This window comes from Macadamia integrifolia, unplaced genomic scaffold, assembly GCF_013358625.1.
Source record: "Macadamia integrifolia cultivar HAES 741 unplaced genomic scaffold, SCU_Mint_v3 scaffold933, whole genome shotgun sequence".
Classification (NCBI taxonomy): domain Eukaryota; kingdom Viridiplantae; phylum Streptophyta; class Magnoliopsida; order Proteales; family Proteaceae; genus Macadamia; species Macadamia integrifolia.
The window spans coordinates 25,294-53,006 of NW_024870586.1; the positions used below are offsets into that span (position 1 = coordinate 25,294).

The window sequence follows — 27,713 nt, forward strand, 5'->3', positions numbered from 1 at the left end:
CCAATGTTAGAAGTACAAATGTTACAACTAGTGGTTAAACCGGCAAAAGAACCTTTTGACTTCCTAAGATAAGAATACATAGGTCTCATTCCCCAAATTTTATATGCGAGAACCTCGTACACTGAATTTCTATACACTGTATTGCAATAGTTGTTGTCAGTAGGGGATCGCCTTTCTCATATTGAAGGACTGCACAATATCTTACATCTTTCAATATTTTTGTAGGGCCACTCTTCCTTCGCTGCTCCAGATTCCATATCTTTTAGACTATCAGAAACCAATAGAAAGAGAACTACAGCTCCAACTCTTGCCATCTCTTTTCTAAAAATTGTTTTTTTTTTTTTTTTTTTTTTTTCTTGATCATACCAATGTCTCATCCAGTACTTATCTTCTTTCCTCTTTGACTTTTGTTTTATTTCCTTTGGTCTTTTTTTTATTGGGGTTTTCTTTTCACATGATTGGTGCAAGCAATATAATTTGTAAAGTAGGAAAATTATTGCCCTAGTGACGTGTAAAGCTAATCCATCTAATACAAAATAGCTCCTCAATTATTGAAAGATAGCCAAAGGTCGATAATGGGGCTTAACGAATCTGATCTTCATCTGGCCAGGTAGCATCTGAGAGTGGAGGACAAAACATCCCACCATCATTGATTTTCACAGCTTGTTTTGATAGGCTATGAAAGTTGAAAAAATAATAATAATAATAATAATATAAAATACAAAAAGACAGTTTATTATCCCCATAAATAGAAAAAAACAATGCAAACTAATGACCTAAGAAAATAAAACCAAAGGCTTTAACTAGACAGGTCATCAACTGGCCCGTAGCATTAAGATAGGACAAAACAACCTATAGCCAGATTTTCAACAAAATCCATGGAGACAAAAGAACAAAACAAACGAAAAGGATAAATATGAAAAAAGTCTTGAGTTTCATCCCAGATCAACTGACGCAGTTTTTTCAATACAATAAACATTAATGGAGAGAAAAAGAAAAAAATTGTCTATTTACTTATTGGGGAGTAGTTCTCTGTCTGGGGACAATGTCTCTCTCTCTCCTTCACAAACTTAAAGGTGTTTATCTGTTCAAATGAGGACAAGAGATATAAACAAATGAAAACATTAGCATAAGCCACATTTTTTGAATGGAGTTCGTTTTTCCTTATTTATTTTAACATGAAAGGATTTATATGTGCTACAAAGTAAATTTTGTAACCACATAACAAACGCTACTATGATTCGCATTCTGGGGATGTAGGTAGGGCTTCAGTGTTATTTCATAACTAGGTAGGGCTTCAATGTTATTTCATAACTCTTTTATGATGTTACTTTTATTCTAGCCTTTATGAATTATGGTGTTACAGATTGTGCATAGAGTTAGAGGCCAAGGGTCTCCTTCAAAAATTATAAGACTAGATTGAAGTTGAAGTTTGGACATCTGACTCTGAATATTTAGCTTTTTTTTTTTTCTTATATAAAATTTTTAAGGAAGGAGGTCAAGTAGAATGGCCATGGAACTTATTTGCTATGTTGCATGATATTAATCATTTTGTCAGATGTTTTCAATCTATAGTCTTTATAGAGAAAGCATAGAAATTTAATTCATTGGTTGATTAGGAGGATAGCTAAGAAGGCGAAGGTGGAAAAGTGTTTTGTAACTATGAACTCAGATGTGCACTTGTTTTTGTTTTAATTAAGGGTCTGTACATATAAAAATAGATAAATAAAAAAGGTAGTATAATGCTCAACCCAAAATACCATATCACAACAGCAACCCTTCAACTTATACATGATATGTATACGTCGAATCATGGGGTGGCTTCTTGTGACTTTTATACATGATAGTTGAGTCATTCACAGCCGATGTGGTACTATCTCAATAATGATGCAATATGCATGCATGAGTTGAGGTATTAAGAATGTTGGTCACCTTATTGAACTTGGAAAAGCCTCCCAAATGATTGAAGGAACCCAAAACGTTGAATTCTTAGGGATGCTTGGGGATTTTCCTGTGACACATAGAGGAAATGGTCCCCAATTTTCTTCATCCCAATTTTCTTCACCATCCCAGATTTCACATCATAGTGAGAGCCTCCCTCGACTGAAACTTTGATCGTGTTCCCATATTCAGCAATTGTTTCCCAAACAGAATTCGGTATCTTGATAGCATAAGTAGTCATTCCTTTAAATTTCACTTCTATGGCTCCATGTAGAATTCTTTGATTCAATAAAAACTGCAACCACTACTTTAAACAAGTTGTCGAACAACCATTCTTCTCTTATGGTGTGTGAACAAACAATGCATATAATTAACCCTTGAATATCCATGTTGTGAAGTTAAGTAACCTCGCAAGACAACGAAGGTGACTCACTTTGAAAGCCAAACCACTCTGGAACCTCATTCCCACCCATAATGATCTTACACACTTCCGTATTTCCAATGTCTTTAGATATTTCCTATCCATGGAACCAATTAAACCATGTTATTTACAGAAATGATAAAATTTTCAATAAGGATAAATCGTATCATTTCACATGCTTATTAGAATAATGTATAATTTTAAAATAATAATATAACATAATGAAAAATCTTTTCAAATTATTTTGAAAATTCTTTTTGTCTCTTTATCAAATAACTTTCAAGAGTAAAACAAGAATCAGTTAAAAGAAGGTCACAACTTCTAGAGAGAGAGAGAGAGAGAGGAACCTGGAAGATTCTCTTCTTGACAGAAGTTTTCAAATTAACGCACTCATTTAGTTTTATAGTTGTTGCAGACTTCAAACCATCTAAGCCCCCAATTTCAGTTAGCTTTTCAATGCATGAAAGGTCTAGCTTCATTAGGTACTTCAAATTTGACAGATTTGGTATCCTTCTCAACTTGCTGCAACATGATGCATAAAGAGAACGCAGACTTGATGGAAGCATTGGGAGTGATTTGAGTCTGGGGCAATTCCACATGTTCAGGGTTTCAAGCTTTGAGCAAAAAGAAATACCACTCGGGAGATTACTGAGATTGCTGCAACAAGAAACGTCAAGTGTTTCAAGCAATGCCAATTTACTAATACGGCTTGGAAGATTCCTGAGATCGCTGCAATCCACTAGATCCAAGTAAACAAGTTTCTTAAGAAGACCAATAGTCTTATGGACTTTAACCAAACTTTTACATCCATTGAGAATCAGTTTCTCAAGATTCGAGAGCTTTGAAAAGTCCGGTGTACGTTTTAGGTAAGGAGATTTACTAAGATTGAGTTCCTTCAACTTTGTGAGATTCTGGAAGAAGGGAAAATTAGTTTCCACAATGCATATGAAAAAACTTAATAAATATAGAAAAACTCAAGAAAATTTGACATACCCTTGTTTCCTTCCAAACTTCTTTGAGTTTGCTCTCTTGCATGTCAAGAATAACAAGGTTCCTAAGATGAAAATGATTTGGTATATATTCAAAAGGGAATTCTTTCCAACAAACCCAAACTAAGTTTCTGAAAAAAAAAACCCCGTCCTAAAAAGGGTGTCCCAAATCTATATTGACGCTGGATCTTGGACAATCAACTTCAAGTAATTTTAGATTAGGCATTTTAGAAAATCTTTCAGTTTTCAATGGGCCAAACTCTTTTCCCTTTAATTGAAGACCTTCAATTGCATCAGTCCCTGATTAAAGAGAGAAATTAATAATAAAAGGAAAATCCGCACTAAAAAAGGACAATGTTAAGAGTGAGGACATTGTGTGCATGTGTGTGCAAGTGCATATGTGCCATGCTTATGTGAGCATGTGTGTGCAAATGCATATGTGCCATGCTTGTGTATGTGTGAGAGAGGACAATGTGTGCATGTGTGTGTGAGTGCATGTGTCTTGTGCGTGTGTGTGTTACTAATACTTACACGGAGGTTTCTCAATACATCCAAGACATCATCCTGGTCCCACAATCTGCTACGATCTTCAGAATTCTCAGGGGACTGTCGACGAACAATTTCCCTTCCCATATCTCAAATAAGATTATTCATACATAGCTTGCTATCTTCATCAATTGTTACTAGAGACCTCTCCATGAGAAGTTTTATTCCAGCTTCCCCGGGCAAACCACAATCATCCAGAATTTTAATTGCAATGTCTTTGTCCTTTTCAATGAAAAACATGATATATGAAAGAATATGGTCTTGCAAAAATCACCCAATACATCATATATGTCAAGTTTTTCTAAAATCGGATCATTGGATATCTTTCCTAATTTCTTTAATTCACGTTTCCACTCAACTTCACTTCTTTCTTTCAGATGAGAGCCCAAAATCATTAGTGCTAAAGGAAGGCCTTCTGCATAATTTATTACATCATTTGAGAGCTGCTCAAAGCCTTCTAATGGATGATCTTGTCGAAAGGCATACCTACTGAAAAGTTGAAGGGCTTTATTTTGATCCAATGTTTGGACCATATATTTTTCATCCACCTTTAGCACATTTAGCAAATGTTCATCCCTAGTTGTTAGGATGATTCGACTTCCTGGACCAAAGCAACCTCCAACTAATTTATCAAATTGCTCCATTTCATCCACATCATCAAGAACAATAAGAACTTTTTTATATTGTAGACGCTCTTTGATAATAATGATTCCTTGGTCCTCATTGTCTAGGTCTATATATTTTTCCTTCAAAACATCGGAGAGAAGTTGCTTTTGTAAGAGAGCTAAACCCTTTTGTTGGTTTGAAGCATCTCTAACATTAGCAAGGAAGCTGCTACCTTCAAATTTTGTAAACATGACATTAAAAATGGCCTTTGCTATGGTCGTCTTACCTATTCCACCAAGACCACATATCCCTATGGTGCGAACATCCATTCCATCATTTAGCAAACAGGTAGTACGCTCAATGTGGGAATCTAACTCAATTGGATATTCTGCAACATGCAAGTGTGTCTGGTTTGTTATTGACAATACATGTTCAACAATTTTCCCTATGAGCTTCGCCTCATCCCTGGCCATTTTGATATAAAAAAGAAATAAAAAAATGCACAATAAAATTTTAGTTACTAAATCAAGAAAGCTGCAATTATAAGTATAAACTAAATTTGAGTGTGCTTAATTCAAGTTTTACTAATACTAGTAAAAGGATTTTGGTTAACCATGATGCTTACAACACATGGGAGTTTTCACTTTCCAACCTTAGTTGGAAACTACTATAATAAACCTTCCCTAAAATCTCCCTTTCCCACTCTCATCCCTTAACTATGTACTAAATGGAACCCGAAGTCTTGTTTGCATCAATTTTTTTTAGAGTTTTTTTATTTTTTATTTAGTTTTTTAGTTTTTCACAAAAGAGAAAAAATAAACTTTCTTACTCCTTTTCAAAGATTTTGAAATTTATCTATTCCCTTCTTTATTGCATGTTATTTTATGATTTTTCCTTTAATTTTTACATTCTTTTTACTAAATGTATATTCATATTTATTTCAAATTAATATATCTTTTCCCTTCATTGATTATTCTAATATTTTTCCATTGATGATTTTTCTCCTTTCTTACAATAACTATGTTTTATTCAAAATCTTCTAGAATTTTCTAAATTTATTTAATTGGCCCTAATCTACAATTAAAAGATTTTTTTTTCTTGTGTTCAATCACCAACTTATTTCATTTTCTTTAATTTTGGCGTATTTCAATCAGTTTATTGAGCCATAATACCTATACCCTTTCAACCCAAAAAAAAAAAAAAAAAAAAAATTAATATCTATAGCCTTTTCTCAACTAATTCCCGACTTCTTGTTTTTATGGACATTGGACATTCTGAATTCAATTGGCAAAGGATTTAAATACCATATTTGAATATGAGTATATATAAAAATAAATAAAATACATAATCGTTCTTTTTCATCTTTGTACAACTCAACTCAGTCTAATCCAACTAAATGGGATCAGTTACATAGACCATTTTTCTTAATCTTTTTTTTTTTTTTTCTTTTTTAAAGCTAAAGGATCATTTGTATGAAATTAAAAAAAAAAAAAAAAAAAAAAAAAAAAAAAAAAAAAAAAGAGAGAATACAACGATAGACTGGAAAAATCAAGCACTCTAACAATTAAGTAAAACTATCCCTTCCCAAAGTACTCTAACAATCCAAGCTTGGCGCATAAACCATGGTACCACCCTCATTCCACACCACCAACGTACAACATTAGAGTCACATTCCACCCACAACCTCCAGATATCAGGCTCTCTCACTACCTCTAGCCTGAAGATGGAAACCATGAATTCCACCCCGAAATTCATCTTAACTCCTAGGAAATTCTAAAACGAATATATCACATATGCTTAATCGTAGTGAAAAATCCCACCCACTCCTGACTTGCTAAGGTTATCCAACGACCAGTCGTATATGTTTAGTTTCATCCAACTGGGGGGGGGTTAACTAGACCACCTCCAGGATCGCCGTTGTTTTATGTGAAATTATCTTAATACCCATCATTCTAGCTTGAAGAAGGTCTTCAAGTGACAACACTTGGCCTTTGAATTTAGGAAATAAAACTCTAATTTCACTTCACACCAAACCCCAAATTTGATTAGGATTTTTCTCTAATCAACTCTATTCAGTGTCATACTTGTTAGTAGTCCTGATCTATACATGCTTTTTTTCACCACTTCTCTTAAAGTCATTTTCGATCTACCCTTGATTCTAGACTCCAAGAAACATCTTATTAGCATAGAATACTTGACAACTACTACTTTTTAACAAGATTTTTTAACCAAGCACCATTGATCTGGTAATGGTGGGAATGCATGGCCAATAGCTTTGGCTATTGGTCCTTCTTCTCCATCCATGTCGGCTTTGTAGCTTTCTAGATATGATTCTAGTGAGGGCTATGTGGTGCAAGGAGGTGTGGCTACTGGTGGTGAGAAGGAAGGAGTTTCTTTTGTCAATAGAATTCATTTTGCTTCTTTATTCTCACCGAATGTATGGAAGAACAAGGAAGGTTTTGAACTCAAGTTCATTGATCCGGTCATGGTGGGTGACCAAAAGGTTGCTAATTGTCCTGCTGAAGCTATTAGAGGATAGATTAATAGATGGGAAAATGCTCTTATAGGGCATTTCATAGGGAAGAGACCACCTTTTCATTACACTAAGGAGTTTCTTCTCAAGAATGGAAGATTTCAGGCAATGTTGAGATAAATCTTCTTGAAAGTGGTGTGTTCATGTTCAGGTTTAACTTGCAAGAGGATAGAGATAAAGTCTTGGAAGGAGGCCTATGGTATGTTCAGCATAAGCCCCTTGTTATTTGCTCTTGGAGCAAAGAGGTATCGTTGGAGCAGATAACTTTAACCTCTATTATGGTGTGGATTACTTTACCTAATCTTCCCTTTCAATTCTGGTCTCCAAAGGCATTAAGTGCTATTGGGAGTGTTATTGGGCGTCTAATTTCTTCAGATGTGAGGACTAAGACATTGGAGAGATTATCTTTTGCAAGGTTGTGTGTTGAAGTTACTGCTTCTGAAGAACTACCATCTGTTGTAGCTGTTAAGGATGAAGAAGGTCAAATTTTTAATCAAGAGATTAGATATGATTGGAAGCCTCCTAGATGTAATGTCTACAATGTTTTTTGCCATTCGATGGAACATTGTGGTGGAGCTCCGGTGGTTCAAAAAAATCGGCTAAAAAAAACCAGTTTGGAGAAAGAAGGAAGATGGTGGAGAGCCTACACTATCGACTAAAAATGGTGGACCTTCTTTACTCAAGAGTAGTGACTTAAGCAAGGAATCTGGCCCTACAATTATCCAAGGTTCAAATTCAAATTTGAATTTTGAAAAAAGGGGAGTAGATAAGGAAGGATTCATTAAATGCAGATTTAGGGGTAAAAAGATTCTAATTAGAGAGGAATCAGTTACCCATGTTAATGCTTTCTCTCTCCTTGAAGGGTTGACCGAAGAGGTGCCAACTTCAATTTCAAAGAGTCCATAGCTGAGGATGAGGGGGACGAGATTTATGAGGAAGAATTTTTGGAAGGTCAGTATATTGCTAAGGTGGATTCGGTTTTCAATTTGGTTTATTCAAATGTATTGGCAATTGAGGAGGAGAATATTTTGGCCTGCAATAAGGATATCTCGCTACCTAATAGGGAGGAGGATTTGGATAAAAGTGAGTTGGAAATTATTCCATATATTAATGGCGTGAATAATGGGTATTGATGGGGAGATTTTCAAATGTGAAGGAATTTCCTCATCAAGATACGTTGGCTCCCTCTTTGGGGGAAAAGAAGGAGTTTGATGGAGAAAAATTAGAGGAGCAAGCGCAGGATTTGAATTTTATTTCTTCTAATGAACCGATTAGGTTTAAAAGCCAATCAATCCCTATTTTCTCTCCTAATTTGGAAGACAAAGTTAGTAAGAAATCAAATTCTAATGAAGAAGTGTCTGAGGTCATGGAACCCACCAAGGGACGAGATATTATCTCCAATTTGAACCTTATCCAGGATTCTCTTGACATTGAAGGCCGGATGGATGTTGAGATGGCAAAGTCAACATACTTTATTAAGCAAAAGGGAGGTGACTCAGCCAAAGTAATCTCTTATACTAATCATTTGACCATGGTTTTGTCTTCCTCAAAAAAATTGGTGGAGAATATTCCTAAAAGAGACAACGTTGTCGTGACAGATGGAGAGGAAAATGGCAGATTGATTGAAGATTTTTGACTCTCAAATATGTAGCAGATGCGACTTATTTCAAGGGAGCTAAGAATATTGTAGATTCTGTTATTTCTTCAGAGGAAGAGACAGAGTTGAATCATAGTGAGGAATTAATAGATCAAGCTGAGTTAAACCCTAGTGCGGAGGTGACCCATCAAGCTGATAATATAAAGGGTATACATTTGGATTTTTCAGAGGAAGCACCAGAGTCGAATAAGGATGGTGGCGCTGCATTCTTTAGAAACCTGAAAAATCCAGTAGTAAGAAGCTTTGTATGGAAGAGTCATTACTGAAAAGTGCCCTGTACTTTCTTCACTCCCGTGATTGGACTTCTTAACTCTTTCATAGCATCTTTTCCTAATTGTTAAACTTTTCTTTTTACATGAATTTTGCTACAGGGTGTGTCTTGTTTGATTTAGGGACCTCTCAACCCTTATTTTGGTTTGCCCAAAGAAAGTTGTAGGGGTTGCCTTAATCTATATTTTTATATATTTTTTCCCTTAATATAAAAAAAAAAAAAATACCACTATTTAAACCAACAATGGTTTTATTTTCACTATAATCCACATTGCAACAATGTCACATTTAACATTGGTAAAAAATACCACTGTGAAAAACAGGTATATAGCAGCAGTAATTATCGCTTTAGTAAGAGTGTACTTTTAGCGGCATTAATTACCACCATTAAAGGAAAATAATTTTATTATTAAAGAAATAATATTTTTATTATTATATACCTGAATTAGCAATGGATTTTGTCTTTCCACTATTAAAAATTGCTATTGGCAATGGACTTTTCAAGTTTAGGGAGCAAGAATGGATTTTTGAACATTCAATGATGGTAATCTATTTTCATTTTAGATTATTACATATTTAGCAGCATTAATATTCTACCGCTACTAAATATTGATATTTAGTAGTAGTAAAATAGTTACCACCATGATACATATAATTAAATTATTTTTTTAGCCATAGTTATGATACCGATGTTAATTGACGATGTTTGGTCGTGGTAAAATAATACTACCACAATATATGGTATGCTTCATCGATATAGCATTGGTAATATACTAACGCTATAGGAAGGCATATATAACAATGGTGTAAAAATTTAAAAAAAAAAAAAAAAATACCACTATATCGTTTCACCCATATTACTAATCATGTATTAGAGCTACTTGTACATTACTCTAACTAATTCATTCCTTATTTTATCTGTAATACCCTAGTAAATTTCGAGGACAAAATTTGTTTTTAGGAGGGGAGATTGTAATACCCTGGAAAATTTCGAGGATGAAATTTTTTGTTAGGTGGGGAGATTGTAATACCCTAAAATCTGATTAAGGGTATTTTTATCTTTTGACCATTGTAGGGTTAGGGTGACTTAAAGTAGGGATACCAGACCATTTAGGGTGCATTAGTCCTTGGTAAGTGCTAAAACTCACCCATTAAATGCAACTATAGCGTAGAATAACTTTAGGGTTTTTTTCTGAAAATTACCATTTTGCCCTTGAGCCCTAATTTACCATTTGCCACTGGACCATAATTCGAATTTTTCTTTTAATTATAGTGTCAACCCTAATATTGACCTACTTACTTAAGAATATATATATATATATATATATTGGGGTTTTCTAGTCGATCACCTCATTTAAGAATGTTTTGTGTGGTACTTTTTAAATTGTTCGATCAAAAGTGCATGCATTTAATGCGTTGATGTAGACTATTTTATTACATTGTTGTATATATGTTTTAAAAGAATTCTATTAAAAATACGATCGGTATACACGAACTAGGCGAATACCCTTGGTTCCATACCCCATACCCCATGTTTCATGTTTCATCTTATATCCTCATGTCTTCAATTCCGTCGGTTCGGCAGACCCTCCCCATTTCCGTTGGTCAAGGAAGTTATGTTCGCCGTCTCTCTCATTCAAAATCATGGCACAATAAACATAGTCGAAGGAAAGTATGGTATAATCGAAACCCGATTTGTTTTACTCCTTTCACGCAACTGATTCTCGATCCTGATCCAAAAAGAGAAATCTACAAACAAATTTTCTAGGTTATGAGTGATTCGCAAAAAATCGGGCAAGACAATCACTACCATCATTTCCATTGAGGGCTCTGAACAAATCTCTTCAATACCAATACCTAATTGAAGATCCATGCCTCTTAGGAGTACCCATAGGCTGCTGGTTTTGATTTCTTTCTGTGTTCCATTGGAGGAAGCAGCAATGACCTTACCCAAAAGGATGATGAGCATTCACCATCATCTTCATCTAACTTGGACTCTAATGATACATCATTTGTCAACAATTACTCTGGTCTACCTGTCAATGGGAATGGTGAAGGAGTACTACATCGGCAGATTATTGAATTGGAGATTGAGCTTCAGGACTCTAAAGAGCGACTTCGTGAGGATGAGGATGGAAACAGAGGTGGTGGTAATGCAAAGACCGCTGATAATAATGGGAATTATGAGAAACTACTAGGTAAGATTGCAAGATACAAGGAACAGCTGAGACTCGCAAACGAAAAGTTTAAGCTTGCAGAAGAAGAGATTGCCACATTGAAGCGTGAGCTTAGGGAGGGTGAAACAATGAAGCTTTCCCATAGTTCTTAGGCTTAACTTGAATTAGTGCGTAAGGATATTCAGGTGGTGGAGACCAATAATAAATCAAGGGAGGGGCAGTTGTTCCAAGAAGAGATTGCTGGTTTGGAGACTAGTGTTTCAGCCCTAGATTCTAGGTGTTTGATTGAAATTCGGAAAATTGCAAACATAATGCTTAGAAATTTACAAACATTAAAAGATAAGAAAGAAAACCCACATGAGTTTTGAAAATGACTATGTTTTCAAAAGAACTCATCCCTTTAGCAGACTCCAATAGACTTTTGAAGAAAATCCAATAAGGAGAAGAAGCAGAACAAAGAAGAGGAGAGGAGACAGAAGAATCCATAAATAAATATAAAAAAATAAATGTGATTTTTCCCGACTACTGGTGCCTTTCAAGAGTATAGAAGAAAAAAAATTTGTATTGAAAAAATATATCGTATATACGAACGAGATGAGAAATTGTAATGAATGACTTAGATTTTCTGATTCTATATGAAGATATGGGATTATTCCAGACCAGCAAATGCCTTAGCTGGTCGGCAGACCAGAAAAACTTTTGCCATATTAACTTATTATCCACATGGATAATTAGATAACAAGTGGATAAGGCCTAATTAACTAACAACCTTAACTAACTAATTATTGTTAATTAATAATTAAAAAATAAAGGTTTTTTGACTAAAGTTGGGACTCTTCTTTTGAAATTTGGATAGGCTTGAGCATAAAGTAAGTAAGATAAGGTAGGATAAGTGAGAGAAAGAATTGGAGATCAATTGTGACTAGAATATAGGAAGAGAGGGAGTTGGAGATGAAGTAGGAATTGTAGAAATAGAGTTGGAGATGATTTGGGAAGGGGAAATAGAAGCCAAAAACTTGGTTCTATTGTCTTTCACTTTCTACTTATGAAAAAACCAAAAGGGAAAAGAAAAGATATTGTGGAGAAGGAAGGAGAAGAAAAAAATGAAAATGAAACAATATTTCGAACTATTTTCAAGGTAAGAGTTCTTAAAATGATTTAATTACTTTCTTATGTTCTACTTGGAGGATTAATAATGATTTAAAGGTTTGGTATTTTGGATTATGGGTTAAGGAAAGAGAAAATATGATTTTGATATGTTAACAGTAATTTATGGGTCGGACAGAATAGTAGTCTAAGATTTTTCATATTATTGAAAATAGTTAGATATTTTTTATAATCTGAAATAATTAGTAAAAGTATATGAATGGGTTTATAGGATGTCCTAAAAGTTTCATTAAATTCAAAATTGATTTGACACTCAGAAAAATTCATATATTCAGATAGGTCACTATTAGGAAAGTTTCATGCAATTGAGAATTGGGGTAGTGACGGATGCATATAGACTTTGATTGTTAATTTGAAATTTTTACCATAGAAACTTTCATGAGTATTCTAAATTTATGAAAATTTGAAAGTGATTTGATATCGGAAAAGTGGGTTAATGAATTTTACAAATTTGTTGGTCAGAAACTATTACAATTTGAAGATCGATTTTGAGGGAAACTGTCACCTAACCTAAGAAGGGTTATTTTATGTGATATTCATATGAGACTTGTATATATGAGATAGATTTCAAAATAATCTAATTTCAATGTATTTGAAATTTTAGAGATATTTATTTCTTATTTTTCTATATCAATAGGCAGAATAGGTTGAAATAGAATTTTGGAAACGACATTAAGGTGAGTGGAACCTCTACTGTAACTTGTTTATTTTTATAGTTATCCAAAACAGAATTTTATGAATAATAGATCTATTCTAAACCTTATATTTCATGATATTTTGTCAATTGAAATATGATTTTTGTAAACCTAATGCTATGTACATGAGAGAATAAAGAAACAAATTGAATTTTGTTTTGTGATTTGCATTATATGTACATAGCACAATTTTTTAAATGGAACATTGATTACATAATGTTAGTTCCTAATATTATGTGCTAAGTTGTGATTATGATTGCATGGAGTAATGTATAATGTGTATTACATGATTCTTACACCACGTGGATTTTATCTGTGCATAGTTTTAAAAACACTAGTTTACATAAATTTAATGTTTTGATATATGAGATGCGTTGTCTGCTGTGGTAATGATGCTTTACATTACAGGCCTTGATTGAGGAGGGATGTGAGACTTCCTTGATCATTGATTTGTTATTTGTAGTTGTTGTTTTGATGATTTTTACAAAAACTTAAACTAAAATTGATTTCATATTTATGTAAGGACTGATAGGGTGGAATTAGAGTACTGATCACACTTGAATTCCAAACTTTTTTGTATTTATATATATTTTTCATTCTTGGTTGACTTTATTGTTGTTGGCTCGCCTTATCAACATTGGTGTTATAATATTGAGGTGAAGATTGGTTCACTGGACTTTTTTTTAGTGGAACTGTAGACTGCTAGATGACGTAACCTACCATTGGCAGGATCTACCAATTATTACTTGATCTTCGGGAGGTATGACTTGGTCTTTAGGAAGTTGGACACTAACTAACTTCTGCGAGTTTCTCTATGTTAAGTAGAGGCAATGTGGTACTATGATAAATTGGCCATTCAAGGATGATGTTGTGAATTTATTGTTTAGTTTCTTTTGAGTCATCATATGTACTTATGCAGCGATACAATTGTAGCAATGTAAGTATATGTGGTATGCTTGTTCTTTTATTTTCTTAAAAATTTTATATTATACTATATATGTCTTTCTTGATATTGGTTAGTTGATCATGATTTTAAACATGTTTAGTGTTGTGGTTCTACTCACTAAGTTTCTTCCCAGAGACTTACCCTCATAACTTGCAGATGACGTTGATGAGAACTATTATGAAGATGATGTAAATGTTGAACCTATAGTTGATCAGCAGGAGGACATTGCTTATGGATTTGAAAAAGACAATGATTTTTATTTTTAAATGATGCAGACTTTGTTTTAGATTTTGAAGACATTTTAATTAAACTTTACTTTAAATTTAGAATTTGAATTGATATTTAAACCTTGAATTTTAATAATATATTAGTTTAGTTAACTCCTGCTTGCACTTATATTTATGTGGATACTACTCTGGTTCATTATCACCTAGAATTTATAGATCATGTGGACCATTGATGTCCAAAAATCGTAGGCCAAGTTTCAAGGCGTCACATTATCATTTCTAGTTTTACCATTCATCGATCTCAAAATCATCATTTTAGCTACGATAAGTCTGTTTGTATGTTATTTCTTCACTATTTCCTTGGCGTACTTTTTTATTTGATAAACATTTTCTAAGAATTTTAAAAGATTACATCAATCACCCAGCATTTCGGATGCAGACCTCTACGTAATATACCATATTCTAATTTCTTGTGCAATATCACCCTCTATATCTCATTATTTATTTATGATTGAAACTAAATGCCTAAAATTTTGACTTTCTGATTCTTCCTATCATCAATTTTCACAACCTCTATTTCAGTTGTATTGTTATTAACGTATACATCATTTTTTTATACTTATTTTTAAATTTTTGGATTCCAATGTTATTCTCCATGATTCCAATTTTACATTCATCCCTTCTTTTTTTTCTTTCTATTTTTTTTTTTTTCCACCAAAACAATATCATTAGCAAAAAGCATATACAAAAGTATATAATCTTGAATGTCTCTAGCCAGCTTGTCTATGATTAAGCAGACGAATATGGGATTAAAGCAGATCCTTGATGTAATCCAATTGTAATTGAGAATTCACTTCCTACCCCCTCTCCCACAATTCTTGTACTAGTCATTACTCATTACATCACTATACATATTTTAAATTATGTCCACATATTTATTTGAAACACTTTTCTTCTCTAATACTTGTCAAATTAACTCTCTTGAGACTCTATCACAGGTTTTTTCTAAATCAATAATATCATATGTAAATTTTTTTAAAATTCTCACCAAGAGGTCTCAAGTTCGAGTCTCTTGGCTGTTGCAACTTTCCTTCTCCCCTTTCTATAGTGTACCCATTTAAAAATAAAATAAAAATTTGCGTTCTCCAAATATTTTCATCAATATCTTTAGTAAATAAATAACTTCCGTGGTTGATCTTTCTAACACGTATCTAAATTGGTTATCTGAACTATTATTTTCTTATCTCAGTCTCAGACGAACTTCAATCATTCTCCTATAAATTAAAAGAATGACCAATAATTTTTATTCTTTTATAGTAATTATATCTTTAAATATCATCTTTATTGTTATAAATCAAAATCACAATGTTTTTCTTTCATTCATCCAACATTTTCTTGTGCCTATAATTTATTAAATAATATATATTTTTTAAATGTATTAAATATCACACATTCCTAAATATATAGAATTTCTTCTCACAATGTCGCAACAGTTATTGTCAACTGGGGATCGCATTTCTCAAATTGAAGGACCGCACAACACTTCACATCTCTCATATTTTTGTAGGAGCACTCTACCTTCGCTGCTCTATGTTCCATATCTGTATAGATTATCAGAACCAATAGAAAGAGAACTGCAGCTCCAATTCTTGCCATCTCTGTTCTAAAAATTGTTTACATTAATTAGTTGATTACATACCCTTGTCTCCTCCACTTATCTTTTTTCCTCTTTGACTTCTGTATTATGTCCTTTGGCCTCTTTTTTTATTTGGGTTTTTTTTTTTTTTTCACATGGTTTGTGCAAGCAATATAATTTGTAAAGTTGAAAAATGATTACCCTAATGGCGTGTAAAGCTGATCCATCTAAAACAAAATAGCTCGTCAATTATTGAAAGAAAGCCAAGGGTTGATAATGGGGCTTAATTAAGCGGATCTTTAACTGGCCAGGTAGCATCTGGGATAGGAGGACAAAACATCCTAACATCATTCATTTTCACAGATTGTTTTGATTGATTATGAAAGTTAATTTAAAAATTAAAGAAGAAGAAAAAATAGGGTATTCAATGACCATCGTGTCTTTATTTAGACGTGCATCTTTATTTTTAGGTGCAACAACTTCTTGTCGAGATATTGGTGAATAAAAAAATATTTAGCCAAAAAATTATTATTCTAATTAATGATGTGTAAAGCCAATCCCATGGAAACATACAAAACAAGAAGTAAACTAATGGAGGCAAAAGAACAGAACAAAAGAAAAGGATAAATATATAAAAAGTCTTGATTTTCACCCCAGATCAACTGACGCAGTTTTTTCAAAACAATAAACATTAATTAAAAAAAAAAAAAAACTGTGTAATTACTTATTGGGAAATAGTTCTGTCTAAGAGCAATGTTGTCTATCTCTCTCCTTCACAATTCAAAGGACAGATTATTTGTTCAAATGGGGAGAAGAAAGATGGACAATAGACCACATTTTTTGGATGGAGTTCTTTTTTCCCTTACTTATTTTAACACATAAGGACTTACATGTGCTGCAAAGTAAAATTAGTAACCACATGACAAATGCTACTGGGATCCGCATTATGGGAATGCAGGTTGGGCTTCGCCGTTATTTCATAATGTTACTTTTATTGTAGCTTTTATGAATTATGGTATTCCAAGTTGTGCACGGGAGTTGGAGGCCAAGGGTTTCCTTCAAAAATTACAATGCGCTAGAGAACAAGGCTAGGTTGCAGTTTTGGACTGACTGTGAATATTTTTTTTTTTTTTGCTTAAGGAAAGTGATCAAGTAGAATGACCATGGAACTTATTTGCTATCTCATATGATATTTATCTTTTTGTTAGATGTTTTCAATCTATAGTCTTTTTATAGAATTATAGAACTTTAATTCAGTGGTTGATAGGAAGGAAGATAGCAAAGAAGGCCAGGTGGAAAAGTGTTGTGTAACTATGGACTCAGATGTGCACTTGTTTATGTTTTAATTTAGGTTTAGTTCATAATAATAAAATTAAAAAAAAAAAACAAAAACAAAAAAGAAGCAATATAATGCTCAACCCAAAATACCATATCACAACAACAACCCTTCTTATATATTGACTTCAAAAATCCCCTTTGGTTTTGTCAAAAAAGAGTACAAAAGCATGAAGCAACTATTCTATCAGGTTTATTTGGCAATCCGAAGAAAACATCCAACAACATAACCTTGGAACCTATTTCCTCACAATTTATAATAAAAAGTACATCCAAAGTAAAAATAAATGCATGGAAAAAGGTTTTCTAATGAAAATGAAAGCCATATTCCATTGATCTACCACTCCTTTGCAGTCATATATATATAGAAATATATTGCTCAATGTAAACCCAGAGTTTTTGCTGCTTCCACACCTTCTACAATTCCTTCTGCTTCCTGTTGTTTGCTACCACCCTCGCCATTACCTGAAAATTGAGTTGCCAACAATTTCATATTAGATTCTCACTTTGTTCATAAACATCAAATTTCAAGTACTGTGGGGGTGGGGAGAGCGAATTGTGATTCTTATATCCATTATGATGCAACATGCAAGACTTGAGGTGTTTAAGAATGTGGATCACCTTACTGAGATCGGAAAAACCTCCCACACGGTCGAAGGAATCCAAAACGATGAATGCTTAGGCATGCTTCAGGATTTTCCTCATCGGATACATTCTCATGCTGTGATGCATAGATGAAATGGACCCCAATTTTCTTCACCCCAATCTTCTTCACCTTCCCAGATATCACATCGTAGTGAGAACCTCCATCGACTGAAACTTTGATAGTATCCCCATACGCAGCAATTGATTTCCAAACACAATTCGGTATCTTGATCACATAAGTAGTCATTCCTTTACGATCAAGTGAAATTTCACTTCTATGGCTCCATGTAGAATCCATTGATTCAATAAAAACTGCAACCACTACTTTAAACAAGTTGTCGAAACACCATTCTTCTCTTGTGGTGTGAGAACAAACAATGCATATGATTAACCCTTGAATTTCCTTGTTAGGAAGTCGAGTAACCTCACAAGATAATGGAAGTGAAGACTCACTTTGAAAACCAAACCACTCTGGAACCTCATTTCCTCCCAAAAAGATCTTGCACAGTTCAGGATTATTTCGAAGGTCTTTACATATCTCCTGTCCATAGAACCAATAAAATCATGTTATTTACAGAAACAAACTTTTTTTCTTTCTTCAGAAATGCTTGTTGTGAACAAGAATGACCAAAGAAAATTGTAACCTTATTTTTTTGCCCTTTTTAGTATGATAATTTTTTAATGAGGATAAATCCTATCATTTCTCATACTTATTTGAACAGTGTACAGATTTAAAAAAAAAAAAAAAAAAAAATGAGATTGATTTCCCTGTCCGACTGCATGGCATATGCTAGTGCCTCGCTGTGTCTACCTCTCCTCCCTCCTTAAGGCACTAGCATTTAACACAATCTGGCAGAATTCTTCACCCTAATGAGGACAAGTCATTTTCAAATTATTTTAAGAATCTTTTTTCACCCCTATATTAAATAACTTTTACAAATAAGATAACGGCAATCAAAAGGTCACAACTTCTCACTTCATCATTTTGCTAACAAGAAGATTCACCTCCCTTTTTTGGGGATTTATGGGACAAGGTTTTAAAAAGCGGAATCAGGATCAGGTATGCTACCACCCTTCCCATTACCTTGATGTATCTGCCACTCCAGCGAATTGGCCAATTCAGCCAATCTGATTCCACTTCTTAAAACCATGGGGTGCACCCCCGGGGGGGGGGGGGGGGGGGGGGAGAGGGAGGGAGACAGAGAGAGAGACTAACCTCGAAGATTCTCTTCTTGACAGATTTTTTCAGATTAACGCACTCATTTAGTCTTATAGTTGTTGCAGACTTCAAACTCTCTAAGCCCTCAATTTCAGTTAGCTTTTCACAGCATGAAAGATCTAGCATCATTAGGTGCTTCAAATTTGACAAAGTCGGTAACCTTTTCAACATGCTGCAAGATGATGCATAAAGAGAACGTAAACTTGATGGAAGCAATGGGAGTGATTTGAGTCTCGGGCAATTCGACACGCTCAAAGTTTCAAGTTTTGAGCAGAAAGAAACACCAGTCGGAAGCTTACTCAGAGTGCTACAATGAGAAATATCAAGTGTTTCAAGCGATGCCAATGCACTAATACCGCTCGGAAGATTCTTAAGAATGTTGCAGTTCCCTAGATCCAAGTTAACAAGTTTCTTAAGACTACCAATACTCTCATGGACTTCAACCAAACTTTTGCAGCCATTGAGAATCAGTTTCTCAAGATTCGGGAGCTCTGAGAAGTCCGGTGTACTGATTAGGTAAGGAGAATTACTAAGATTGAGGTCCTTCAACTTTATGAGATTCTAGAAGAAAGGAGAAAATTAGATTCCACAAAATGCATATGACAAAATCTTGAACAAATGTAGGAAAACTTAACAAAATTGTGGCATACCTTGGTTCCCTTCCAAACTTCTTGGAGTTCGCTTTTTTGCATGTCAAGAATAACAAGATTTCCCAGATGAAAATTATTTGGTATATATTTGAAGGGGAATTCTTTCCAACTTACCCAAACTAAGTTTCTGAAACAAAAAACCTGCTCTTGAAGAGTGTTTTCCCAAATTATATTGATGTTGGATTTTGGGCAATCAACTTCGAGTAATCTAAGATTATGCATTTTAGAAAATCCTTCAATTTTCAATGGGCTGAAACCTTTCCTCTTTAATTGAAGGTCTTCAACTGCATCAAACTCTTTCCCTTGTAATTGAAGGCCTTCAACTGCATCAGTTCCCTAATAAAAGAGAGAAATTAGTAAGAAAAGAAAAATGCTAAAAAGGACAATATTAAGAGTGAGGACAATGCACCCATGTGTGTAACATGCTGCACGGCGCGCATTTATCATTTTACTAATACTTACAGTGAGGTTTGTCAATACATCAAGGACATCGTTGTGGCCCCACAATCTGCTACGTTCTCCAGGTTCTGTAGGGGACTGTTCACGAACAATTTCCCTTCCCATGTCTCGAATCAGACTATGCATACATATCCGGTTATCTTCATTGATAGTTACCAGAGACCTCTCTGTGAGAAGTTTAATTCCAGCTTCCCCGGCCATACCACAACCATCTAGAATTTTAATTGCAATGTCTTTCTCCTTTCCAACGAAAAAGCATGATATATCAAGAAATATCATTCGGATGGAATCATCTAATAAATTGTAACTTATTTCAAGTTTTTCTAACATCCGACTATGGGGTATCTCTTTTAATTTCTTCAATTCACTTTTCCACTCAACTTGACTTTTTTTGTATAGTAGAGAACCCAAAACCACAAGTGCTAGTGGAAGGCCCCCTGCATAATTTATTACATCATATGAGAGTTCTGCATAGCCTTCTAATGGATGATTTTGTCGAAAGGCATGGCAACAAAAAAGTTGAAGGGATTCATTTTGCTTCATTGTCTCAACTTTATATTTGTATTTTTCATCCACTTCCAGCGTATTTAGCAATTGTTCATCTCTGGTTGTTAAGATGATTCGACTTCCCTGGCCAAAATAACCATGACTTCCAACCAATTTATGGAATTGTTTCACTTCATCCACATCATCGAGAACAATAAGAACTCTTTTGTAGTATAAACGTTCTTTGATGATATTGATTCCTTCATCCTCATTGTCTATGTCTATTGTGTCTTTTATCTTCAAGACATCAGAGAGAAGTTGTTTATGTAAGAGAGCTAAACCTTTTTGCTGGGTTGAAACCTCTCTAACATTAGAAAGAAAGCTGCTACCTTGAAAATTTTCTAACATGACATTGAAAATGGCCTTCGCTATAGTTGTCTTACCTATTCCACCGGAGCCATATATCCCTATGATACGAACAACATCCAATCCATCATTTACCATATAACCTATACGCTCAATGTGGGAATCTAACCCAGTTGGATATGCTGCAGCATGCAAGTGTGTCTGGTTCACTATTGCCAACACTTCTTCAACAATTTTCATTATGAGCTTTGTCTCATCCCTGCTCATTTTGATACAATCAAATAAATAAATATATATGATAAAACTTTAAACTTTAATTATTAAATCAAGAAGGCTGCACCTAAAAGAAGCATGAACTAAACTTGAGTACATATGCTTAGTTCATGTTTTACTAACATTGATAAAACCAAGATGCTTAGAATAGATTGGAGTTTTCATATACATAGAGGGCTGAGATGGCAGATCCAAAATGTTCTTTTTTTGTAGAGACAAGAGATCGCTACCATGTTGCGTGGCTTATGCACCAACGCGGAGTTATTTCATGGCATTCGGCTCCTATCCTGAACGCTGATCTTTCAGGTTGACCCATAGTTATCTAGGCGATCGACATGTGTTCAAATGTTGATCCAATGGCTCTCGACATGACACCTCTGTTCTGGTTGGTAGAAGCACAACCATTGAATTAGCGCTTGAACATGTGTCAATCGCCCAAGTAGCTATAGGCAAGACCTGACCGACCACTGCTCAGGGGAGGATCCCAATCCCATTTCATGGGTCCCTGTGAGAGGGCGTAGGGAACACGACCATTTATAATTCTTTTTCCCAAAAAAAAAAAGAGAGAGAGGTATGAAAGCCCTCACAAATGGAAGGCTGCACAAATGAAGTTGGTCACGAGAATTCATAGGCGGTCCATAGATCTAGGGATCGGGATGCCATCGAATTGGATTGGCTGTATTGGCCCGGTTAACTTGGGATCAGTAATCGACTCTAATCCTCCCCTCCCAATTTCCAACCTTTAAAATAAAACTGGGTCGAAATAGGTTTGGTCCGAAATCTGAATCCATTAACATATTCTGAGTCCAATCCCTAAAAAACAGAAATCCATGGCAGATTTTTTCCTTTTTCTTTTAGAAGTGAAATTCATGGTAGATAGAACTCAACTATTAATTCTAGCCAAACAAAGTACTAAACAAAGAAAGAAATGGAAATATATGATCAAGAGTACTTACCCATTATCAACAACCCATCCTGACAAATTCGCAGCTTCTGTAAGAGCAGCCCTCCATTTCTCTACCTTCCCCATCTCATCCTTGAAACGCACTTCGTGTCTCATAAATGCCTTTGCAGAAGTGTTACGCAGATACTTAAGATCCGATGGATCCACCTTATAGAAAACAGGCAGAACCTTTTCTATTAGGCCATCTTTTTTGCTCTCCATGATCCTCGTCAGTTCATCAAGGCACCAGATCGAAGAAACATAATTAGTGGAGAGGACAATAATGGCAATCCTACAACCTTCGATGGCTGCCTTAAGTTTCAAAGAGCTATCCTCCCATCTCTGTAGCTCATCGTCATCTCTAAAAGTGTTAATCCCATTCTGAACCAACTCGTGAAAGAGGTGATTGGTGAAGCTTTCGCGAGTGTCCTGACTGAAAAAACTCAGAAAGGCATCATATTTCCACTGACGGGAGGAAGAAGAGGCTCCTCCGTAGGTCATCTCGGCAGCCATAGACAAAGCACCAGATCTGGTTGAGCTCGATTATTTTCTACAGCCCAGAGAGAGAGAGAGAGACTACAATACAGTGAACTGGGCAGACGTAAGGAGAAGGAAATACTCTTCGTTACCCAAAAAAAAGTCATTGTTTACTTTTTGTCTTAAAATTTTTTGAAGACTTTTTGTCGCTGCATAGTGAGCCAAGCGTGCGTTTATTGAAGGGAAAATTACACTCCTCGCCCCTCTACCTAGATATCACTCATCTCCCCCGTGCAATTTGGGATCAGAATCGGAACCGTCCCTATATGACCATCCCATTTAAGAGTGTCAACCGGTTGGACTGGGTCGGTCTCAATCAGGTCTAGTTAGATTTGACCATTTTGATAATCTTGCATCATGAACGTCCGTTTAAATAAATAAACATAGCTTTGGGGGGCAGATACGATTTATAATCAGGCCGTTTGGTATCGAGTTTTAATCAAACTACCTTAAACGGGCTTTAATATTTAAGTTTGAACGGGTGTGCCTAACTTAAAATTCTTTTCTTAAGTAGATTGAAGGCCCATAAACATGTGACGCAAATATTTAATAAAGAAGAGAAATGATATGATGGATATTCTTATAAAAAAAAAAAAAAAAGAGAGAGAGATTATGACCGTTACAACTTACAAAACAAAGCTTAATCAAACCAAATTTTATAACAAAGTAAAGAGGAAGAAAGTTTAATTAGTTTTTTACTAGCAGTGACAAAATAAGAATTTTATGTAATATTACAGGGGTCAGGCTGAGTCAGGTTACAATGAGTTGGTTCAAGTCAAGTGTATAAACGTGTCGATTCGGCTCAGTGCTCAATGGGCTAGCTACCTGCACCGTGAATGCTCGTTAAATAAACGTGTCGAGCCCAAGCGTTTGTTAATCGGCTCGATCTTGGGCCATAAATATGTCGGGCTTGATCAGATCTATCGATGTAGGCTCAGAATTGACACCCCTAATCCCATTAATAAACGGGACAGTATTGGGATCTGATTTTAATATCCAATAATGATTGGGATGGGGCAGTTTTGGGACGAGACTCCCAACAGGACCAGTACTAAATGGAACAGGAATTGTAACTGTCGATACCATTTCAAAAGATATGTTTTTGTTTTCTTGTTCAAGTTTCATGGCTATAGTTTCATGTATTTGGATGGTATTTTCTCTTTTAGAGGTTTCAGATGGACTTTTAGTGTGTGTGTGTGTGTGTGTTTTTTAATAATAATAAGATGATGGACCATTAGTTCTATTACTATAAACTTGTTTAGTGATAACATTAAAAGTACATTGGGGCTTGTTTATTTGGTCATCAATAATTTTACTTATTATTTTTTAAAAGCTTAACGGTGATCTTAAATATTTTGAAGAAGCAAAACCATGAAATTTAATTCGCTTTTAAAGCATCTTAGATCTCATGATAGTGAAATATCCACAAAACTAATAATGGAGTCATCTCGAAAGGAACAATTGAAGTTCTTCACCCTTTTTCAGTGTTTGGAACTGGTATCATCATATTTCCACTGATCCATCAAACAAAGAGCTCAAAGTTGCTTATCTAAATATTCATTTCAAGGAAAGATTGAAAGCCACTTTTAAAAAGTGGAGTGAGTGAATTGAAACCCGTGTTCATTTTAAGTTTCTCTATTTCTATATTTTTCGACATCTAGGCAATGCTCTGTTCTAGGTATGCTTTTGTGATTGCTGGGAGCTCAACACCATGACGTGGTCATCTAAAGTAATCTTTGGTTGCCTGCAAAAAAGATGTAACATACTATGGGCACAACGATGGGAGATCTTCAACCTAGCTTCATAGTGAGGTTCAACGATAAGAGTTCTTCAATGGAGAGAGTTTCAGTTAGGAACAACAGTAGCATCAGTTTTAATGAAGAAGATGGATAGATAAGTCTGAGGTCATCACTTGACAGTGGTTACTCACGGTCTGGGACGGTAGTTAGAATCTGGAAACCTCAAGGGAGGTTGTTATGTTTCAACTTATAAGGAGGGTTCGTCACAAAAAAAAAAAAAAAAAAAACCTACTATAGGAGACGTGAGTGATACTTAGGTAAATTAGAGGAGAAGGGAGTGTAGTTTCTCCTTAGTAGAATTGAAAATAGCCTAATCAGAGCAGGTGTCCAGCTTGTGTCTTCTCCCTCTCTCAACTTTATTTGGTAGATAAGATATACGCAGACACCCTGGCCACTCTCCACTTCATGGTTGAAGGAGTCTTGTAACTGTTCTTCTCCGTGTTCCACTTGTATCAATGAATAAAAAGAGATGATATTAGGGACCTGGGGCCATATTTTATAGAACTACATTTGTCCTTCCTACAAATTGAATTGTTACGTACTTTCCTTGTCTCTTCCATTCGACTTCTTAAGAGGAAAACCTAAAAGATGGTTATCATTAACATATATTAGTCTTCGACAATTAGTATGTGGAAGACTTAAAAAAAAAAAAAAATTCTGCAGTTTTTGGGGTGGTCGACAGTTATTATTTGAATTATGATAATAAACGGTTGAAAATTGACAAATTTTTATTTCTAGGGTATCGTGATAGAAATAAGTGCATTAAAGTAAAGATGTGAGTACATTGTTATCTAGACATAAATTGTTTTCTAAACATAGCCTTATATACAAGATAGGCTAAAAACAACCACTTCATTGTTAGGCCTGAGTAAAGAAGAAAAAAGATAAAAAAAAAAAAAAAAGAGAGGTTAGGAAGAGTATTATAGACATCTAGGAGGATCAGAACTACACTCCAAGGCCATGATGTAGGTGTTCGGTTGAAAAAAAGCTTGAAAAGATCTTCAAAGTTGGTTCACACTTCCTTAATGCTCCAGCCATTCAGTTGTGCTTGTTGAACTCCGAGGAGGAAGCCCCTAGTGGTTGCTTCAATGAATTTCCCTGTCGCCGGCTAATTGGTTGTAAGTTTCCTTTACAAAGCAAACAAGTTACCCATCCACACAAATTAAGACCTGGATGAGCGACAAAAACGCAAATCAAGATAGTAAAGTCAATGTTTGGAAAGCTAATATGTAAAGGTTGAGGTGCGGGATCAGGTACTTGTTGTGCAGGCAGTGTATTATAGCTAGAATAGAGACCGTTAATCCACCAAATACCATGTGAGAGAATTTTGTAGGGATTTGTTTTTTCAGATTTAAAAATTGTAAGGTTCCTATAACTCCATATGAAGTAGCAAATAATAATAAGGTAGAAAAGAAACTATTACAATTATCCTCGAGAATCAAATTGGAGTGAAAAAAAAATATATATATATATATATAAATATAATTAAGTGTTGAAAAGAACAAGCAGAGAGATGTTCAGTATGTAAACCCGGCGGGCAAACAACACAAATGCGCTTGATAAAATCACAAGAAAATTGGCAATTGACTGATTATATGCAAATATGTAATAGAGGTATCAAAAGTTCATTGACAGTTAGGCTATGTTTGTCACAAAGGGAATTAAAGGGAAGAGAAGTGAAATTTTCACATTTAAAAAAGAAATTTAATTAACCATTACCCCATTTGACTATATCATTAACTTCAAATAATTCCATATTTAGTTATAAAATTTCACTTTACTTTGCATTCAAAGCCTTTTGCTATAATATGTAAAATAAAAATTAAATTCAAAATATATCATTACTAAATATGGTTAAAAAAATTTAGTTCATATAATCACATGGGATCAAATGGAGGGTAATAATTACAAACATTCTTTTCTAAGTATGATTACAAGTATGCCTTTGAACACACATTGCAACAAAACAGAGGTCCAATTTTTCAAGCCAAAATTGTCAAAAGGTAAAAAAGATGATTCCCATACCAATCCAAGTTCTTTTTTATTTTTTTATTACAAAACAGATTAAAACCGAAATCCTTATGCCTCTTGAACTATTTCCAAATCTTTTTATTTTATTTATTTATTTATTTATTATTATTATTATTATTATTATTATTATTTTGTGAAAAACTATTGGGAAAATTACTAGATTACTCAAAATTGGGTTTTGACATACAAAATTACCCAACCAACGTTTAGGTTAACAGAACTTCTCAAATTGAGTTTGGGTATTACAAGAATACCCAAAATAGTACTCCACTATCACCCAAATTTCATTTTTGGCATTTATGCCCTTTCGTCTTCATCCCGTCATTCACTACCTCCACGGCTTCACCCCAGCGGCCTTGTCCTCACCAAGAAAAAGGAAGCCACCGCGGCCAGCAACGCTGCACCATGAAACTTAGCTGCCCCCTCCATTCTTCCTCCTTTTCCGAACCCTTTCTCTTCCTTTCCCTGCTGCTGCAACTACTAAACAGCAGCCACCGCCTGCAACTTTCTCATTATTCTGCTTCTTTTTCTTCTTCTTCTTCTTCACACTGCTGAAATCCGACCAACACCCCTTTATTCCTTCCGCTTTGATTTTGACCCTGAGGCTCTTCCATGGTTTTCGATCGGGGTGCAGGGATGACCCATCACTGGCTTCCCACTCAGGCCGGTGGACTCAGTCGTTGCTGGTCGAGTGGAAGGCCGGACCCCAACCTATGTGCATGCATAACACCCCACTGGAGATCTTGGTGATTTGGGGCTCTCTGTTGCTTCCTCGTCTTGCAGTCCCGTCAGAATATCCTAGTCCACCTATTAATATGTATACACCGGGCAGAATTGCAAGGAAGAGAGGTAAGGGAAGCAGGGGTTGGGTTACAGGGCTAAAGCGGGGAAGCAAGGGTAGGAGGTGTTGCTCGAGCCTCGAAGTAAGGTAGAGGCAGGGGTAAAAATGTCAAAAAACATATTAAGGTGAGGGTTGGATTTCGAGTAGTTTGGTAAACCCAAACTCAAAAGTGGGTAATTTTGTAGACTCAAGCTCAGTTTGGATAATTTGGTTAAGGGAAACCCAAAAGTGAATAATCATGTAATTTTCCCCAATCTGAAATTGATGCAATGTGTGTGCCAAGGCATATTTGCTTGTGTTGGGTGAGAAATTTAACAG

General features: G+C 34.9%; 1 protein-coding gene across 1 annotated transcript; it reads right to left on the reverse strand.

Annotated features, from left to right (window-relative positions):
- Positions 1-1,933: 1,933 nt before the first annotated feature.
- Positions 1,934-22,821, reverse strand: LOC122070478 (disease resistance protein RUN1-like). The gene is made up of 13 exons (XM_042634641.1): positions 22,201-22,821; positions 20,123-21,230; positions 19,661-19,996; positions 19,008-19,571; positions 17,771-18,332; positions 17,537-17,611; positions 15,656-15,776; positions 4,329-4,968; positions 4,043-4,119; positions 3,883-3,976; positions 3,356-3,502; positions 2,710-3,273; positions 1,934-2,459 (listed from the first exon to the last, which is right to left on the reverse strand). The coding sequence occupies exons 1-13, from the start codon at positions 22,698-22,700 to the stop codon at positions 2,340-2,342; spliced, it is 4,908 nt and encodes a 1,635-aa protein (XP_042490575.1). The 5' UTR covers positions 22,701-22,821; the 3' UTR covers positions 1,934-2,339.
- Positions 22,822-27,713: the final 4,892 nt, after the last annotated feature.

What these genes read in the sequence shown, in the direction of transcription:
- LOC122070478 (XM_042634641.1), bottom strand. Translation starts at nt 22,700, where the DNA reads ATGGCTGCCGAGATGACCTACGGAGGAGCCTCTTCTTCCTCCCGTCAG. An exon ending in GAGGTTTTTCCGATCTCAGT is followed by an intron (nt 17,612 to 17,770) that starts AAGGTGATCCAC and finishes CTCAATTTTCAG; the next exon opens with GTAATGGCGAGGGTGGTAGC. An exon ending in ACAATAACTGTTGCGACATT is followed by an intron (nt 4,969 to 15,655) that starts GTGAGAAGAAAT and finishes CAAAATGGCCAG; the next exon opens with GGATGAGGCGAAGCTCATAG.